Source organism: Diadema antillarum, unplaced genomic scaffold (genome assembly GCF_040938485.1).
Source record: "Diadema antillarum isolate AM-2024a unplaced genomic scaffold, OU_Dant_1.0 seq00001584_RagTag, whole genome shotgun sequence".
Classification (NCBI taxonomy): Eukaryota; Metazoa; Echinodermata; class Echinoidea; order Diadematoida; family Diadematidae; genus Diadema; species Diadema antillarum.
Window position 1 is genome coordinate 257,064 of NW_027272302.1, and position 21,937 is coordinate 279,000.

Here is a 21,937-nt window from a genome sequence, read left to right on the forward strand (position 1 = left end):
ATTTCCTCTTTCTGCATGTTTGAAATCTCGATGGCAAACTGATAATACACTATGAATTCTGCACTAAAGAAATATTCTCTCAAACTAATCTTTTTAAGAGAAAGTATTTTTGTGTCATTTTTTCATGACGTCGTATCAAGCATATTCCATCCTTATTAGTCTTAGTCTTGGACTGAAAGATAATCAAAGATATGCATACATTAAAGGGGAATTCTAGACAATTTTCATAATTCCACATCATGTAGGAAATCGACAGCTACATTTATAGATTTGTGGAATTTATTGTGGTCCTCGAGCAGAGAAACCGATACTCTGAAAAAACCCACAGCAAATTAAACTGAACAGTGATGATGACATAGGAGCCTCACATATTTCAGAAATGTAACAATGTCATACCATTACATTACCACTTACTTTACAAGTTCACCTGTGTAGAATTTATGCGTATTTTCTTCTTTAGTTCTGCTTCCTCGAGCCCCCACTCATGCATTCTTATAGTGAAGTTACTATATCATCATCCTTGTGATTTGTAAAAAATAAATAAATAAAAAATGAAACATTCTTATTCCTAGTCCAAAACATAAATTATGAATCTCTGTACCCAGTATAACCAATACTGTTGTGTAGAATGTAAATGTCTTAAATGATCCCGAGTTCTCCTTAAAAAGAGATCCTCAAACATTGCAAGAAGTCCGATGTGATAAAATCTTGTGGCATATGACAATGGCGAAAACACTTTTACTGCAATCAACACTAAAAGAACAGAAGAACATTTTGATTTCCCTAATAATTCGCTTTTTATATTTTATCAGGTTCGAATGAAACACATCGTGCATTGTACTCATTATGGGGTGCGCTTGTCCTATAAAGATTAGATTTACGGGTCAAGGAATTTTTCAAATTTTCAAAATTTTGTTCCTTTTTTCTATGTTGCTTTATGCGACACCCTTAGTCATAATATGATCATCTTTATCTATCTTATTATGAAATGAACACCAGAAACACGATGAATTGCATTTGTTATGTACCACTTTTATTGCTGACAATCTGCTTCCATTCAGCAAAACAGAAGCATGAACTGTCCACTCATTTGGATATTTACATCACTTGAGTTTGGTTCCTAGATACAGAGTTTGATAACACACACTTTACTAAACAATATACATTAGAGTATAAGGAAATCATCACACTCCTAATCAAATCATGATCACCATGAAATTGTTGATGAATATAACGCAATGAAAACTGGAAATGGTGCTATGGCGACTGGTAATATGCCTTCGCCATAATGCATGGTTCTCCAAATAGGTCTACAGTACGTCTCGACAATGTGAGACAATAGTGTCATATAATTGGCCAAAAAAAGAAGAAGAAGAAAGAAATGAAATGACATGTTTGGCACAAATGTGTTGAGTGTTTACTTTCCTCTTTCCTTAAATTAGGTTTCTTTTGGATGGATGGCTAAATTGTTTAAGAGAGCAGGTATTGATTCGGGAATTTGAGCATTTTCCCTTGACCTTTACCCTTTGACCCCATAGCCAAAAATTCTTCAAATTACTGTATCACTAACTGGTAACATCCATCTTCATGACAATACCTTGAGCTATTCTCGAAATATGGGAAAAGTTGTGAAAGTTTAACATTTTCACTTAGTTTTGACCCATAACCCCTTAGGCCTGAATTTTTCCATACAGAATCATTGTGCAGTAATGCTGTTAGTATACCTAGTTTAATTAAGTTTCTGCAATAAGTAATTTCCAAGATGTGGAGAAAAAAATGTAATTTCAGCATTAGATTACTTCTAGCATTTCAACCTTTGATCTTGGACCCCATCAATCCAAAAAATTCAAGAGAATCACTGTCAAGCATTATATGCATATGTATGGGTCCTACTAAATTTCATAATATTTTGAGCCATTTCCGAGATACAGAGACTAAAGTGAAATTTTAGCATTTTAACTTGATCTTTGACCTTTGACCCCATGATAAAAACTTTCCCTGGAGAATGTTTATCCGGTAATGTATACACAAAGTTTCAAGTAGGCCTAAATACCTTCAGGCATTGCATATAGATATGGGGAAATGGTAAATGTCAAAAAATTTGACCTTGATCTTTGACCTTGAGCATGTGCAATCAAAACTTGATAGGCACAAATTCGTCCACTCATACAACCCGAAAATGATGGTCCCCTGCATTTCATTTCTATCATTTCCTATTGCTTCCTTTTATATATAATATTCGTTCTTGAAAAAAAAAAATGTATGTATGATCCAAACGTTACGAATATTAGCTCTGTAAATGACTATGTAAGCATTTTGTTGATTTGTTGATTTGTATTGATTTTGAAATGCAGAAATGAAAACTGAACTGAACTGAACTGAACTGAAAACATAATACCTCCGGCTACACTTCATGCCGGAGGCATTAAAAAAAAAAGAAGAAAACCATGATGCATTCAGTAATAAAAAAATCTATTTACATGACTTTGACTTGTTCCCTTATTTGTGTGATAATGGTGTGAATAGCTATATTGAATATAATCAAAATCATATTTGCATTAATGAAGATGATTTTACTGATGAGAACATCAAGAACTACGATGTAACTAAATAGAATGATAACGCACTTTTATTTGAAGATGGTCATGAAATATTATTCAGCAAATATTTGCCCCATTTTGCTGCAACACTCATGACAACAGTCATGACAATATGGGACTGTTTCATAAAGAGCTACGATTGATCTTACGCTCGATTTATTGAGCGTAACTCGGCAAATCGAGCGTAAGATCAATCCTGATCGTAAGTCTGTTTCATGAGGATACTTACGCTTGATTTAAAGCACAGATTTAAGAGCAGATTGAGCGTAATTTTTTTTAAACGTATCAAATCTAAGATAAATTTTATCTTACGATCAATGTTTATGAAACAGGCCCTACAAAATCTTGTTGAGCCTGTAATTATCTCCTTCTGTACACTGATCTTGATTTTTATTAGTCGTATGTTATTATGTTCTCAGCCTTTCATTCGTCGACACTAATTGTGTAACAATGCCTACAATTTTCACATTCTACGTAAAAACCATTCTACGACACAGCGTCAGATCATTGTAGGGATAACTGAACTCCCCCTATATCCCGGCAATAACCTTGACTCTAAATTCCCACTTACGTTTTATTTCCACTCCGCAAACCTTCAAAGATATTCACATCGAGTTTGGTTGATTCTATATTGCACAACGTCACAAATCAATATGATGAGTGCAGGCTGCTGTCATTCATGGTGTCATAGATTGACTGTATTGTCCACTCGATTTCTCTCTTTTTTGGCACTCTTATTCTACCCCCTGTTTGATTATACACGTAAAATGCTATACTTCATAAGTCCTTACTTCATGTGACAGAAAGTTGCGGCCACATTTTTACTTTCTGGGCTAGCATTTACAGATCCTGAAATTCAGGAGACCGAAGAACTTATACTAAAGCTAACCATATTCAATATTTTTGTGGAAGACATATGATCACCATTAAACCAACCATTGTCCAAGAATATAGTTAGTGCATGCGTGACACGCATATTCTATCATACATCTTTTACATCCGTGAGGTTCACCGCATACTGTTTGTGACGATGTTTACACAATAATTAACAAATTGTACGTTGGTGCGTAGAAAAAGTTGCCCTTGCTAAACAATAACATAACGTACATGGCAATGCAATGTCGAAGAAATTATATGTCAGCCTAATTACTACAAGAAATTGTTTTCCAGCGATTCAACGATTTATGAACAATGAAGAATGTGCAAAACACCGTAGTTTGACATTTTTTTTCTCTTTCTCAAAATTCCGGAGGTTACAAGGTTCTTATACGTGTTATATGACGGCATTCTGTTCTTTCTAAATACACACACTGAATTCCCCTACGTTGAAACCATACCGGGTGCTGTTCGTTATTCCGAAGGTTCGCTATTCCGAAGGTTCGTTATTCCGAGGGTTCGTTGATCCGAAAGACACAAATTCCCTATACCTAGAGGTTCGTTAATCCGAAAACGAAAAAGGGTTCGTTAATCCGAACATTTGTGGAGTTATTCCGAAGGTTCGTTATTCCGAAGATTTGTTAATCCGAAAATGAAATTCGGAAAAACGAACCTTCGGAATAACGAATCTTCGGACTGAAGAGCCTTCGGAATAACGAACCTTCGGAATAACGAGCTGTAACCGAAATACCGCTACATTGAAGCCCAATGCGTGACTGCTTCAAACAAAGAGAGTAGTAAAGGTTTCATCCACATCAACAGAGTTTCACATACTTTCTCGTGTGAAGGTAAGATGTAAATGATGTCACATGTTTCCATTTGGTTTGTACAAAAACAAATACTGTAAAAAATATGATTTTGGTTAATTCACCATTTTTATGTTATTACAATGCAGTATCAATTTGATGCGAAGAATTTATTATTTCTTCTCCTCTTACATACACGAGCTTATTAACTTATTCTGAAAATTGATTTAGAATTATATTGAAAGGGCAAGTTCTATTACTATACCCCCGCTCTTGCGCTTGAAATGGTTTCCTTTCATTACAGCAAAATATTTCTGTGACACCTCAACTTCTGAAAGCGATTTTTTTTTGCAATTTAATGAATTAAAAAAACACACGTAGTCTGTTGTAACTCTGTAGTAAGAAGTTTAACAGAAAAATCCTCCATGAAAATGTAGTCGCTAAATGCAATGGGGCTGTAATCATTTTTGACGATTTATAAATCGAGTACATACATTTCACCTCAACCGTATCTCACATTTCTGATGTTTTTGGGTTACACTTTCCAACAGATCGTTAAGCAGGTGTTAAGAGGAATTATTTACACGTGTGGGATGATACCGTGTTGGATCAAATTAGAGAACTAAAATAGATGCTGTGAGACAACAGTGGATCCTATATTTATCGGGGTTTTTACACTGGTACACCCACGCTAGATTTCTTGCGACACAGAATGATAAGTGTCATGCCATTAATCCTACGACGCACATAAATAAAAAAGAACATGAGAAATGCATATTTATGCTTAACAAGACAGGAGCGCGCCGTAGGCCTAAGTGCTGAAAGCAAAACAAGAACACAAAGAGGTAGTTTGTATCAAAACTTCACTTTCATGACTCTGTTGTACACTTTGGGTTTTTCCATGTGCCGCTGAAACAGGGATCGCTTTCATTGCAGCGCAAATATTACAAACAAAGTTTAACGTTGCGGCTGAATTTTGTGAAGCATTTGTGTCAGTAAAGAGCCAACAAACCAGAGTGCCAGTAGAATTTTAAAAGCCTTGATTCGGCGCGATTTGAGCCTCGTGGATCATGGTGGTGTATTCTGACGTCGGGTCTTCGTAGATGACTTCATCATCGTCCACTGATTTGATGGTTTCCTCTGGTATTGGTAGTGGTCGCTCGATCACGCCCTGGTATCCCGGGGGTTCTTCGACGTTGCCCAGCTCCTCGTATGTCTCTCCATCACCCTTTCCGTCATCTTGCTCGACGTCGTCGTAATTATCGTAGTTGTCGGCGTTCCCCACTCTCTGGTACTGCTCGACTGTCTGGTACTGCTCTTCCTCATCTTTCTCCTCGAAGGCGCGGCACTCGTCCGCAGCCGTCGGCACGTAGGTCGGATTCATTTGCGTCGTCCCCTTCTTCTCCCGGATCTCCAATGCGTGTCCGCCGCGTTGCTTCACTTTGCAGTAGCTGCTTTGTCAGAAAGAGAAAGAAGATTATAAGCGATTACTTATCACCACAGCCTGATTACGTCAACGACCATAGTTTTGGGGTGTTTGTAGTAGCGAGTTTTCGATCTGCGACGCTAACGCTAAGACGACCCCTCCTCCAGGGTTGGACAATAGAAACAGCTGTATGGCGCTTATACAGAACACCATTTTTTTTTTGCCCAATAGCGTCGTAGATCTAAAGCTCGCTTTTGGTGAACTTCTTAAACTGAAAATTGTAGGCTTTTTTTGGGATAAATATTAGCTTTCATATTTGGACATTTTTTATTAGATGAGCTATCGACCTGTATTCATATTTAACGTAATTTAAAATAATGCTTATGCAAACGATTTTTTTTTTTTTGGGGGGGGGGGGAGGCTCCCAGATAAAGTTTGTGGGGAAAAAAACCCACAGAGACATACGGCCACACCAGTTCACACTGTCACGCAATAAAATCACCGTTGATTGAAAATATGTTTCGTTACGATTTCTTCAGATTTTTAGATATCGCTAATTATATCATTATCTACCGAAAACATCAGGATCAAGACTTTGGATTGTTTGTATTTCTTTCTGATTTATCTGTACATAAATCTTCTCAGCTACACTGGTATTAAGTCAAAATTTGTGATCCAGCTAAGTCCCGATTTTCCTTATATCCCATTTCCATTTTTCTATCAATAAAAGGAAATGCATAATACAAGGTGATACATCTATCAACTCAACTTTTAAACAATTTGGAAGGGCAAATCGTTGAATTTGATACATAAACACATATATACGAGTGATATCATAGCGAAAAAAGAACAATGCGTACTTTGTCATTGTAACAAAACAGATAAAAAATGTGACGATGGAAAAGAGCGTTCCGCTAAAAAGCAACGCTTGCAGGACGTGGAACACTCAAAAAAGTTATATCTCGCAGTTTTCCCAAGCTTTGGTTTTGAAAACACCAGCTTAAGAATCCACCTCCCCATTCGTGGCACGTGTACAAACATTATCTTACATTCATTTTCATTTTCATTTCGTTTTAATCTTATTTCAATATGTTGATAAAAGGAACTTGCCCAGCCGCTAGCTTTTCAGTATTCTGTAGGTCTTGCATACAATGTAACGGTTTAATACAAGGGATAATGAATTGAAAGTGCAAGATGTATCCACAATGTCATGTAGAAAAGAACATGCACTGAACATAGAGAGACTACAAACATAGACAAAACGCTGACACAAAACAAAGCAATAGTACTCATCACATAACATTAAGCTTTCTAACTCCCAATCGCCATTAGTATTTAATCAATATTGGACAGCATATACCCCTGTTTCAAATGGGACCTGAAATTACAAAAAAAAAAAAATCATCATTTTGATATTATCTAGAATTCTATTCCACTCTTTACACCCTCTATTCTACTGCACGCTTCGGCGTTTGAAATTATCTAAAAACTTATATATTTAGATGGAAACGAATCCTTTGGGGTAGATTCCATGAGCGAGTTTATTCATTAAATGGAACATTCTTTGTCTTCTTTTTTTTTTCAATTGTAAAATGCCTAACCAATCTGTATTAATTGTGTTGGACACCAACTGATATTCACAACGATATGTAATGCCCGATTTTTGCAAACTTTGCAATTTGTCAGTTAACATTTTGCCAAATTTCCTCACAATTAAAGGGACATTCCAGACGATTTTCATAATTTCACATCATGTAATGCATAAATCGACAACTCCATATATAGATTTGTGGAATTTATTGTGGTTCTTGAGCATAGAAACAATACTTTGAGAAACCTTAAACAAATTACACTGAACAAGGATGATGACATAGGAGGTTAACATATTTCAGAAATGTAGCAGTGTAATTTCATTACAATACCGCTTGCTTGCAAGTTCACCTGTGTATAATCTATGCATGCCTTCTTCTTTTGTTCTGCTTCCATGCGCCCCAACTCATGCATTCTTATGGTGACTCTGCCATGCCATCATCCTTGTTCATTGCAATTTGTTCTAAATTTTGAAAATATTCTTATTCTTCATCCCAATTATCACAAATTCTGAAACTCTGTCCTCAGTATAACTAATTTATAGTTGTTCAAATGTAAAAATCTGAAAATCATCCGGAGGTCTCTTTTAATCACAGTAACAAAATTTACCTTGTATGATGCCTTGATAACATATTACAGCTGTCTGTTTTGTTACAAAGGGTGGTATCAGTTTGAACGATAAATAAATTATTAATTATTCCATTTCATACTCGTTTTATAATGATTTGTAATAATGACTCCATACGTAAATTATTGTATTACTCGTTTGATTTGACATGATCCAATATATTTACATTAAGGAGATTTAAAAACAGATTTTTCAATCCGTTTTAATGAAATCAAAATGATAAAAACGCATATATTCATTCATCTTATGAGAACGAACTTATGTACATTAAACCAGTGGTCTACTTCTTTAAACTTCTGTTGAGAATTTCGATTTCAGATTTAACATTCTTTTATGAGTGTACGCACGAAACGTGCAGAGATCATACAGAGACACGTTGCATGGATCATTGCATTCCTCAAAACCGACGAGGAATAGGAGAGGGCCTAACCTGCTCCCTGATGGAGCGACACACCCATTAACTCTTTTTGGAAGGTGAACATCATAAACAACAGGACATATACTGAACGCGATTTAACAAATTATGCTCTACCCACTTCAAGGCATTACCAGTGACACCCATTCTTATCAATTTGGACAACAATACTTCATGATCGACAGTATCGAAAACATTTTTGGGCCCATTTTTACGACCAAATCTATAGATTAAACCTATTAAGCTTAACAAGCTATTCTTTTGTTATTTTAAATAAGGCAGTGATGTAGTCGTGTATTAGGGTCGAAAACCATATTGTTGACAGCAGAGAAGATCAGAAGTGGTCAAATAGTCATGTACAGGCTACTCCCGTATAATCAAGCCACCGGGACCGGCAGTTTACTTGCGTTACAGCCGAACTAATAAAAAAGTGTATTGACATGTTATAAATGATAATTTTGGGAGCTGGATCTTTCTTCGTTGTATTTGAAATTTCGTTATTACCGCGTTCGTTATGATGAGAGTGCAGTGTATATTCTGACCAGATATTATCTTTTCAAAGATTTTCCAAAGATAGGAGAAGTGCTAATCATATCGGTCTATACTCTCTCCACCTTTAGATATAGTAGAGGTAATTCTAAAAATTGTCATTTCATTTACATGTTTGATACACATATTTGACAGGTATGTGAGAGGTTTAATAATTGAACGAACAATCGGTTTAATAAGCAACGTCAAGATATCATTCAAACAGGTCTTTTTTATCACTGACATTTTCATGAAAAATCAAAGGTTTTATGCTCCCTGTGTCTTTAATGGGGATAAAATTACCATATTTCAATGTTCGAATGGCTCGCTGTCAGCGTCACCATTTTTCCTATATTTCGATTGTTTTGAGGTGTTTTCTAATCTTGATAATATAATCATTCAAAAAATATTTTCATCAATTCTTTTTTCCTGTTGTATGAATTACCATGTCGTTGAATTTGAAATATCCTTTCAGAACTTTTTAAAGCACCACATTGACCATTTCTAGTTTTTATTGTATTCGTAATGAATTCACTTATAGCTCTGCATGTTTCATCATATTTCTTGTTATCGTTATAAGCAGCTATCAACGTGTATTGTTTTACCGAAGGCTGTAGTCTGGAGTCATATTCAAGCATTTTTTCTTTAGATTTGATACGAAAAAACTAAAGTTTGCTCTCAGCAGAGTAATGAGTACCAATGTGCGAATAAAGAACTACAGACAAAGTAATTAACTTAGAGCATTCCGCGTTCGAACTGACGCCTCCACCACAATTGTATCGCTTAGATTTCTTCGCGCAAATAAAGGTGTATAAATAAATGTTTCTGAAAGGATATTGCATAACAAATTTGACCTCTGTTATCTTGAGTCAATAGTAGCGTAATACAAAGTTTCATTGATCAGTCGTGAAAATCTATATACATTCCAAAGCACTCACTCGCTCTGCCCGTACTTAGTAAAATGAATAGTTTTCATAAGTTATGATCATAGTCCTTCGCAGTGATTTTTTACTATCTTTAATTCCCTAGAAATTTGTTTTTAAATGCTCTATAAACAAGGCAGATAAAGCTGACATGTATGAACTTGCCAATGAGTTCATTTCTAGTGGAGATAGCAAGAGAAGGAGCACATTTGCTCTTCTTAAAAAAAAGACTAAGCAGTTATGCACACCATCTGGGCAGTGCAAGTTATCATTACATTCGAATTAAGTCTGTCCGATATTTTGTATTTGTTTATTACAGTGTATTAGCCTTTTCACTTACTTATTATTTGTTTTATGTATCATCTAGGTGGAATCTTTTGGGATCCTGGGAATCGTTGGGATTAAGAGACATTCATACTCCTTCACAGTGATTTTTTTTTACTATCTTTAATTACCTTAATTTCCTAGAAATGTGCTTCAAATACTGTATAAACGCGACTTTTATACTCTGTTTTTACACAAAAAAAAATCACTACCGTGGGAGGGGGTATCCCCCCCCCCCTCCCACACCCTCCTTCCGCTCGGTCGCTTAGCTCCCTCGCCGAGGATCTCACACTGTCACATGTTATATGTGCCCTCTTCGAGATTTTGCCCCCCCCCCAAAAAAAAAAAAAATAATAATCTAAAAGATATTCGGCGCGCTTGACCATAGGATCCGCATGTTTCTATTAGGATTGAATTGCTATTATAGAGCTCATTTTGACCCCCCCCCCCCCAAAAAAAAAAAAATGGTCCGACAGGTATGAAAATGCGAAATTCTTCTCCTTGATTAAAGAGTTAATCTGAAAAAATAATAAGATCATTGCTGTCGCTGTGAAATATTTATTTACAAAGTTCACGATGTAGCTGATCCTTTACAGTATTTTTTTTAAAATTCTGCCACTACTGTCCCTGGCAAAGAATGACTAAAGAAAATCTCGAAACAGGTTTCACCTTTTTTTTAACGCTTGGTGTTTATTTGAATCGTATTTTGAACAATATCGTAGACTCCGTTACCATTTCAGATAATACAGCTCAGATTTTGCAAAACTAAACTTGTTAATATATGACTTTGCAGCGCCTTTACTACAGGCAAACAAAAACGAAAAGTTGTGAGGCGATTTCCTCATTGTCATGTGCAATTGACTTATGTAATTGTCTTATCTCGGATATTCTATCTGCTTCTCGAAAACGTGTCAGAGTCAAAACTTCTAGAACTTTCCAGATTTTTTTTCGTCCGATTCAATGAAAATTGTCCTATTCTGTTAGTTTTTCTTTTCAAAGCCAAATTAACAATGAACGGTGATTTTGTTAAGAGGTATGTTTAAGTTATTCAGCACGGAAAAAGAAGTTTCCTGCATTAGCTCAAATAATGTCCAGTATACGTCAGTAAGTGGTATAAATAATTCTGAGGACATTACCGTGAATAGCTGGCCAACATACACTAATCCAAAATAACGCCTGTCACATGCTACTTGGTACACGAACACACACATGACTGTGTGCGTGTTTGCATGTTTGTGAAGGGTGAAGAAATATTATAAGTAAAACCTAATTAGATTGAATCAATCATTATAGCCTTTGAAAGCTTTAGTCTAATATCATATGTGTGCATATTAATGTGTATATGCGTAAACGCGTATTCGCCTGTGTACCTAACCATAACCACATTAATCATAATCATGTCTTCACCCATGTGCACCAAACATTTCCTCCCCTCAACAGAAACATGAAGACTGTATATAAAATTCTAGCCCCCTTGATGCGACTTACCGTATGATGAAGAGAATTAAGTAGCGCAGGAGGACGAGCAAGAAGAAGAAGATAGTCCAAATGAGGCCGCAATTCAAGAAAACTATCCAGTCAAACTTGCCACAGTCGCATACTGCCGGGCAAAAAAAAAAAGAAATAAAAGTAAATGCATCCCCTGTTGTGGGCCGTGATGCTGAAACTTTAGTCATACGTGTACTACAAAAACAGTCTGTAAATCTGAAGCTAGAGGGACCCTTGCAAAGACTGCTGGATCATTTTGCCCTTACCTCCTTTGAAATGAATTCGTCAATTCTTGCACTGAATTCCTCAAAAAAGAATGAAATCGGGTAAATGACTACTGGTATTTTGATTAAAACGACTACAACCTTACAACGATAGTATCTATAGGTATTATCTTGATGTTAGACTATGTTATGCCAGTATCCATCCTTTTTCGCAACGTATACAAGAGATATTGGAAACAATATTCAGTGACCAACGAATTCGAAGGGTTTTATGTGTTTCCTGACATAAAACATGTTCCTTTTGACTTATACAGCGAGTGAAAATTACACGGAAACAACTGGGGTAAAAACGTGAGAGTCTTTTCTTTGAAAGTAAAAAAAAAAAAACCCCAAAAACATTAATTTTTCTTAACTTTAAATGTAATAAACAAACGTTTTGTTTATACGGACCTTCCCTGAACACCAGTGACAGAAAACAACTGAGCACATTATTACTTGTTTTTTTTTTTTTTTTGAGGACCCCTCAAAATGAAAACTGAATTAGCGGCTGTTCTATGATGGGGCTGGAACCGATAACATAAGTTTATTTACTTCATAATTCAATAATAAATTAGTCTAAAATCAATACAAGTCTGTAATAACAGCAATCATTGTGAATGATTGAAACATACTGTTTGAGTTTGCTTTGTTATTCTGGTTCTTCGAGTCTAGATTATTCACAGTGGCCGTAGGATCTCTTCCTGTATGCAGGAGAAAAAAGAAAGAACACAAGCAGTTTATCTTCTGCAAATTGATTGATATTAATCTAATGGTATATAAGCTGTTATTTTTCGTGAGGGTTTAATTGTCGCGAATTTCGCGAATCACATTTGTATCTCGAACTTAACAACAGGCGAAAACGTCGCCACGCGCTGGGGGAATATAATGCATTTAACATAGCATTGGTGTCAATTCGCGAAAACAACATCTCGCGAAAATGTCTGTGACCTCCTCATTCGCGAAAATATCTGTACTCGAAAATAACAGCGTGTACAGTATATATATGTATATATATTATATATATAGTGCATGAGGCTGAATGCACTATAACAATATAAGCACCGACAAATTCTGAATTTGCCCCGAAGGCCAGTTATATTCAATGAGGCCGCAGGCCGAATTGAATATAATTGCCTGAGGGCAAATTCAGAATTTGGAGGTGCTTGGTACTTGTTATAGTGCAATAAGATGTCATGCACTATGTGATATATAAAATAGCATACATACCCAGGCAAGATAAGCCTAGATCATTTCTAACAGTTACACGTGTCTACACAAGCAATAATACCAGTTTCTCTGAACCTGTGTAGACAAAATCCTGAAGATCCAAATTCAGCTATAGTTATAGAGTCTAGGGTCTACGTGGTTATATCTAACGTTTTCTAGGCCCTACGATAGGTTAGGTCTAGGGCCCTAGGGGCCCTGGCCTAACGTTTTTATACTAGATCTACGTATTTGTACACTGTACTGTACGTCACTTTTTATACGAGCGACAGAGCTAGTTAACACTTGACCCTACAAGTACAGTAGATCTACCGTGGATCTAACAGTAACACTAACAGTAACACGTTAGACGCCCTACTTACTGCACTGTGGGTCCAGGACCAGGACTAGATGATGTTTTGTAGGATTAGGGATCTACTGGATTTAAACACAAGGCTCGTGCCAGGCCCCATTGCTGCACATGCGGATTCCGAGAGTGTGTTGTGAATGTCGTTGTAAAGTTCATCTAGCGTAGCGCGATAGCGTGATCAAAGAGCGCTTAGCGTTTATTATACAACACCTCAGAATGATGTCGAATTGTGATTGGCCAAGAACATGTCACATGACATTCAATAGAAAATACCTATCAAACTCATTGAGAGTGACAGCCATACAATAGGCCCCTGGCATGGGCCTATAGCACGGCTCGAAGGTACTATAGCACGGCTTCGCGGGGGGCTACTAATGCATGGCCGCTCACAGAGTTCTGTGGCTCACACCCGTAGCAAAGCGCCAGCAAACTACATTGTACAGTGTACGTGCTGGCCGGGTGCGCTGCGCTGCCGGTAAGTCTCACAGACCAGGCGCGGCGGAGTACTGCAACGTTAACGTGTACACCTAGCGGTACTGCTGTGTTTTTACTTTTGACTCTGATCTGCTACGTGGACCACAGTGATCCCAACATCAAGACTTCATTTCAAGTTGAGAAACCGTAATTTGATTATTTTTCTGTGTTTTTATACAAAATCATTTTCGGAAATAGACAAAGTCTAGACCTACTACTAGATCTACCGACATCTCAGATCGACCTAACAGCCAGGCCTAACTCGATCTAACGTTAGCGTAGAATGGGTATAGACCCTGCGGAGTTCGTGATTCCTATGACTGTGTGGTCGAATCATGACGAGTGTTTGACAGCAGTACACAGGGTGGTTTACAATTCTCTGCCTAATTGTTACATTTATTTTTGGGCCTTCCTGAGTTGGCGGTCACTAATTTTGTATTGTGATTGTGGACAAGGTGTTGTATAAAACGAACAATTTATGATTTTGTTCGTGCATTGGGGCACGTAATACCGCACTCGGCGCGAGATTCGCCACTGGTCTATTCAACGCGGCGCTACGCGCCTTGTTGAATAGACCAGTGGCTCATCTCGCGCCTCGTGCGATATTCGTGCCCTATGTACTCACAACTCATAAATTATTCGTATACTGTACACACCACACGCTGCCCATTTCCACGGCGCACTTCCGCGTAGAATGTACGGAGAAAGCGGCACAAATCTTGGGTTGACTTGCTCAGTAATATTAATCCGTCGGATTGATTCCTTTTTCAGAACAGTAGGAGTCCAAAATTCGTAGGGCGTATTTTATGGCATCCTTTGTGTCCTTATTGTCTAAGATACTGTTTATATAGATCAGTCTCTCTAAAAGTAGCGAACCTGTTCATTTCAGCTTCCATGTTTAAATCTACCGCTGAAAGTCTAGTCCCACACAGATAAGTTGCTGGCATAGCCAGCCTGCGAGAATTGAGAATAACGATAATATCGAGCAAAGCATATCGCGGTTGTGGCGCAATCGCGTTGATAAGGTGCGGGATTCAAATACTCGATGATTAAAATGAGGGAGCAAAAACCGATATCAAATCGATAGTGGGTTATCGTCTGCAATCGTTATATTTTACGTGCACTATAACTTTTGTCATGCACTGCCGGCCTGTATCATAAGTATGTATGCTATTTTGATATATATGATATATATATGATGGTATTATTATCCGCGTGTTGGAATAAGAGCATGAAGACGATGAAGACAAACAAGTTGACATAATGCATTAGATTCCAACTTCATTTATTTGTAAACCAGATTTTCGACCCTTGCACGGATCTTCCTCAGGGTAACAGTGATATTGTATTTGAAGCTCAGCACAGAAAAATAATAATAATAATAACACAGAACCAGGCGCGTTTCTTTGTTATTATTATTATTATTTTTCTGTGCTGAGCTTCAAATACAAATATCACTGTTACCCTGAGGAAGATCCGTGCAAGGGTCGAAAATTTGGTTTACAAATAAATGAAGTTGGAATCTAATGCATTATGTCAACTTGTTTATCTTCATCGTATATATATATATATATATATATATGATATGTATGTATTTCTGTGTGTGTGCTTTTGTATGTATGTGTTACAATTCAATAAGGATTCAGCATTTTGAAAGCAAATAAATGCAGTAACGAACCGCTTGTACATTGATGTCTATGATTTAGTCCGAGGTGACAGTTTCATTTTACTTGTCATAGCACCATACAGTGCCAAATATGTGATATCGAATGCCCCTTTACTAGATTATGCACGATCACAGTAATGCGACATCAGCCCCAGTACAGTTTCTTTTCACCACATATACTGAGGGGCGACGTAGCATGACATTGCTAAAGGGCTGACGATGTATTTGGAGTGCATGTGGTCAAGAAGAATTAATGACATACAGGCGCTATTAGCTACATGATAGATAATGGGAGTTTTATTTGTATACTGTAGAACATTGATTCCTGTGGAAGAATCCGTAGTTACATTGCACGACCGTAATACTGCAAGGAAAATAATTGATGTGACTTTATGCCAAGTAAACAAAACATGCTTTGAATGCACAATGAATAACGCATGTTTGCATGGATATACACATATATTATTCATGTATGTATGTGTTAATTTGAAACTTTTTATAGCGTGATGTTTGTTAGTTTCAAGATGCAATGGCATTTATAAGACGTCATGCTTAACAAATATGAATTTATAAGCAACAACGTGACACGATAATAAAACAAACCAAAAAGTAATTACCTTGGATCACAGCCGAAATATCATACAATAGATAGCATAATGCAAGGAAGTTAATTCTAATCTCTTTTGCTTTTAGTGTATATTATTATTCTGGCCATGGGATTTGAAATTTCCAAATGTATACAAAATAATGTACAAGCAGGCCTGTAGAAAAAGAAACAAATTACGGTTGGAAGAATATTATGATACAATTATGACATGATATATATATATATATATATATATAGCGAAAACTTTGAGCAAAGGAAATGGGTTTTCAACGGGATTCGAACCCGAGACCTCCGGATTACTAGACCGGTGCTCAATATTGTTTCAAAAAAAAATATATATATACATATATATACATATATATATATATATACATATATATATATATATATATATATATATATATATCTTATTGCAATAGTAATTTTGTCGGAAATGAAATATATGAAATGAAGTGAAATGATATCATCAAACAAGTATGACAAGATTCCTCTAAGGCAGTGCTAAGGCTGTTTAAGAATAGATTCACTGTTACTGTATCCGTACTTGTTTTTTATCACAAATTTATAACTCTTTTGAAATACGCGTATGGTACAAGATTGTACGTATAATACTTGTAATCACTTCATTGAATATTCAAATCAATCTCTCTCTTCAAATATTTTTGTAATACTTGGGTTATCCATTTATTTTTCTTATTGGAGAATATGTATTTCTGAGGCCATTATCCTCGTCAAGCATCTCCGTATGATAATGGTCTCCTGCATTTCTGTTACATACCTAGATTTGCTTAACTTTGCTCAAGTTTTGCTTAAGTTTTTGTATGCATAAAATGAAACCTGATCGTCTTCATTAATGCATAATCAAGAAGAATAGTGCAGTAGGCTACATCTATTAAGTCAAACATTTACCTGTGTCCAAGCATTTCCACTCTTAGATTCAAATAGGCCTATTAACAATAACTTTCTCCATTTGCCCTTGCGTTTAATATCCTTGTACGAAAAAAAAAGGAATGCAGAAATAAAAATAAAATCAACTTACAATCAAATCAAATATGGACAAATAATAATAATATCATCTTTCGTCCAAGTGCAGTGTATATTCAACATTGTGCATAATTTATCTTGCTCGCGTGCGTGCGCGCACACACACACACACACATAAACAAATAATAGTGAAATCATGCGTAGTTCTATAGCTGTGAGAATAACTATAGCCATTACCGACAATCATTCTGAAAATGCCGAGAACGAGTGAAACTATGTCTTAATTATCTAAACATTGAAGTTAATCATGGGGTAAAAGTTTGGCTCACATAGAAAAATACATATAATATAGAAGGATCGCTTTACATCTTTATATCGCACGTACAGCACTTTTGTCAGACATATTTTGTCTCCAAAAAACTCCCAAGTGATGTCATAGATATATCTAGATGAGAAATGGACCGGTGTTGTGCACAGCCTTCGAAGAAATGCGACCCTCACCATGGCGTCAAGTCACCGTGAATGAGTAATGGTAAGAGTCATTCACATAATCGCCTTTTCATTTTTTTTTTTTATAAAGGATACCTCCCCCACATTCTCGACTGATCTAACTCGCTTGCATCGCCATGCTTTTTTTTTAAACGGAGAGTGATTGTCTAAAAGATATCACGGAAGAATTCAAGAAAAAAAAACACATGAGAAACAGAAAAATGTGCTCACAAACAATACTTTATGCTATTGACTGACCAACGGATCATAAAACAGCTGAAACATAATATCTGAAATGCCTTGTCAGCAAATGCAGTTTAAAAAGATTTGCATTGTGAGCTACATCACGTTCGAGTATAGACCTTAACTAAAAAAGTGACATCAAAGCACAAGATTAGTGTCGCTTTCATTAGAATCGTCATGACACAATATCTTATATTGTCATCGAAGTGACCTTTTATCCACGTCATAATATGCAAATAATAACAGGTGGTGATGATACCGTCTCGCTACTTTTCTATTTGTTTGAACACAATAATTACAAACATCAAGTGTCTAATCGATAGTCTTCTCTCTAAAAAAATTGAGTGAACATTTTCACTCTTAAAGGAGTGAATACAAAAAGAGTGAATTTTGAGTGAAATTGGGTGAAATTTGAGTGAAAATGTTCATTTTCACTCGTTTTAGAGTGACGTCAAGGATCACTCCAAAATCTTCGAGAGATCCCTTAGGTCACTCCAAAATGAGTGAAAATGAACATTTTCACTCGAAATTCACTTTTTTTTTTTGTATTCACTCCTTGAAGAGTGAAAATTTTCACTCGATTTTTTTTTAGAGAGTGTATAGCAATTAGAGGTAAATCATACAACAAAACAATGACTTTGTATGAAATATTACCCAGTTTGTTATGTTCAAATTTGGAGACAAAAAAGGTAATAATAAGATTTTTCAATGATTATTGTGAAACTTTTTAAGCTCTGTCATCATGAATTAGTCAATGCTGTGTATTTTCTTATTCAGTGTGTGACTTAAATTGGATGGAATCTTTCCAGCCACGGATTGAACTTCCTTATCTCACCCTTTTCTACTCATGCAGTACGTATTAGAACATCATTGTTATTATCAAAAGAGAAAGAAACGTATAAAACATTCAAAGTAAGATATTATTCAGGATGACATCATAATTAATTCAGTATACATACGTTTCACTAACCATAATGCACTGCATTACTACTAACAGTACTAAAGCAGTGGCATTATGTTGTTTTTCATAATATTTTGTTTTTCCGTCACTCCTTAAGGTGGGGGTGTGGGTGGGAGGGAACTTTATATTGGAGTAAATAATCGTATACAGTGTGAATCAGTACACATAGGTATTCTTGATTCTACAATTCTGGCACGATTTTCATTTTCTTGTCGTCCTTTCGAGATTGCCTTGTTATACTGAATATTGCTGACTATATATAATAGTGCATGTTACCCCTGTTTTGCTTGTTGGTGTGTTTGTTTGTTTGTTTGTTTGTTTTGAGATTATAAATAGGCTTACTGACATCGCAAAAACCACAACCATGATTACCCAATATTTGTGTTTATTTCCTTTTACAGTGCTATTTATTTTGGAGTTATGGGAAAACGTTTCGGCATGTTTTTGCATGTAAGGCCTACACAATCATGCGATCCCTAACCAGGAGAAAAACATGCCGTGATGTCTTAGGAAGCCCGAAATGAACTCCGAACGTCATTGTGCTTGGTACGAAAATAACACGACGGCTTTGCAGCAAATGTTGCCATCGTCAGGTAGATATCGCAAAGGACAGAAGTGGGATAGATACGACATGTGATCACAGTTAAAACAAACACAACTTCATGGAGCATGTTGGAGGATAGCTTTCACTCGTTGGCGCTACTCAGCTACCCGCTCAGCTCTCACGGTCCCAAGTCTGATATTCAGGCCGATGGGTGCTGTTGCCCAATACCAGCCTTTTCTCCCCTTTATACTGTGACTTTACATGAGTGAATATAGGATTACCTTCATTCAAATTATCATATGCCTACTAAAAAGATCAGGCATCGCGTCATAATTTATGTCACCGTCTGTGTCTATCAATGTCTATACCCGGAGGGGGTAGTACTTATCTAGCGAGATATGTTGCATGTGTAGGGGAAAAAAAGACAAACTCAGCCTTGATGCAAGGCAAATATAAACCTAACACTGGTTTCAACTCATCACTGGCGTCGATTTCATGAAAGTTCCTGGCCTGCTCATATCATAATATTTATTTTGATTGGTCTTGTCTGGTCCAGCGTTTCTGTACACGCATTTGGAAACTGATGAGCACGACTCGGCAATCTGTAACCATGTCGCAAGCCTAATTCAGGCAGCGAACAAGCTGGTCTATTTTCAAAGTTGTGAGTGTAGAAGGCAGATCACAAACAACGCAAAACGTGAAATACACTTGTATCTAGAAAACTGCGATGTATAGAGTCAGTCGGAAAGCCTTATGCCGGGGCCCTATGCCGCTTGGGAAGGAAAACTTGCATATGAATATCAAATATCCGTCAAAAACTTGTCTTGATCCTGTATGGCAAAAACAGTTCTGAATTGCAGAAGCTCTGATTTAGAGTTTCTCAAGATATTAAAGACAATGCAGGTCTTTATATTATAGTGCCATGATCTACGATATGATATCTGTAATAATCATAATTAGATTATGACATGAATGATAATATTATTGATCATGTCTGTAGATGTATGGTAATAGCAGTATAACATTAAATGTTGCAGTGTGACTCCATTCTGGTGCTCAAGGCGAATTGATAAAAAGATTAACAATAGGCAAACAGAATGAAATCGATACCGTTCGAAATCAGACTAGAATTGGAAAGGTTTGTTAAAAAAAGGAAACACAAAGTATCACAAATTCCCATTTGCAGTCCTTGCTTTATACAAATGAGACATGGTGATGATATCACGGGAAAAACCGCTTTCCAGATATTGTGCATATATTATCACACACTCATTTCTTTTGATTTTAGAATTAAACTACTTTAACCAACCTACAATTATGTACCCTCCATGAAGTCAACACTGGAAATGAAAGATTATTAAATACATAAAATTTAGTACAAATTGGGGACTTGTGATTGGGAGTATCATGAGGCCGTGACGTCATCACTTCTCTTAATCTTAATCTATGACAGTTACCGCTATCATGGTTCTATAAGATTAAAGTGAACCTTCAAATTTCCATAACCTAATTAAGGTTATCTCATGTTTCAAGGAAGCTTCTATAGTTTTGTTTGCTCACTCTTTCGCAAACTACAAATTGCTCTCGATCATGATATGAATTTTCACCTTATTATGTATAAACACTGGTACTCTGGTGTATAAGTTGAATATTATGGATAAAATATAAGACACTTGCATGTTCCTCCACCTACAACGATATATCAGCATTACAGATAGGGTCACCCCACGAGCCCGACACCCACGAGTCATACGGCCCACGAGCTCGATATTGAAAAAGGGTCAATTAGTCATACAGCCCACCAGTCATACAGCCCAAGAGCTCAACACTAGGTAAATAAACCCCATGAGTCCGACAGTAGGAAAACAAGGCCCACGAGTCCGACACGACGCCAAAGAGACCCAACAGTCCGACACTAGGCAAACAAGGCCCACGAGACCGACACTGCGTATGCCTATACATTAAACAACATGATGTAATGAGTGTTGGACTTGTGGGCCTTATTTGCCTATTGCTGAGCTGGTGGGCTGTGTGACTCGTGGGCTGTATAACTCAGGGGTGTCGAACCCGTGAAATGCACCCTTACAGATATCTATTTCCGATTTCCCTTCATTGCTCGCCAGAATTTATAAATTACAAAATATTGACTGCTTCGAGCGGGTATAATACTGTTGAAAAATCAATGAGGACCAATAGTTTTAATCGTGGTCCGAAAAGAATCAGTCATTTCGTCGTTCGTTACGAAATGTTAACATTGCGTCGACGAAATGATCATTTCGTTAACGAAATGGTCATTTTGTCGACGAAATTACTGATTTCGTAATGAAATAGGCCATGCGACACTTGGCGCCTCATACAAAACTACGGTCTTTGTCCACGGTTTAATCCATGATTTCAATTGTACCACCTTCGTGAATTCGGGCCCAAATGTCTAGCTCCAGGATCTTGTGTGCTTATTGTCTATTTCGTGGGCCGTATGATTCAAGAGCTGTAGAACTTGTGGGCTGTATGACTCGTGGGTGTCGAGTT

The 21,937-nt window shown here is 36.7% G+C and overlaps 1 protein-coding gene across 1 annotated transcript in view; it reads right to left on the bottom strand.

Annotated features, from left to right (window-relative positions):
• Nucleotides 1-1,016: 1,016 nt before the first annotated feature.
• LOC139710900 (uncharacterized) overlaps nucleotides 1,017-21,937 on the bottom strand; it is a 29,426-nt gene continuing 8,505 nt past the window's right edge. The window contains exons 2-4 of the mRNA XM_071622823.1: nucleotides 12,500-12,568; nucleotides 11,605-11,716; nucleotides 1,017-5,733 (exon numbers count right to left, since the gene is read on the bottom strand). Coding sequence (XP_071478924.1) covers nucleotides 5,313-5,666 — 354 coding nt within the window. The 5' untranslated portion in view covers nucleotides 5,667-5,733; nucleotides 11,605-11,716; nucleotides 12,500-12,568 and the 3' untranslated portion in view covers nucleotides 1,017-5,312. The remainder of the gene's footprint in view (nucleotides 5,734-11,604; nucleotides 11,717-12,499; nucleotides 12,569-21,937) is intronic.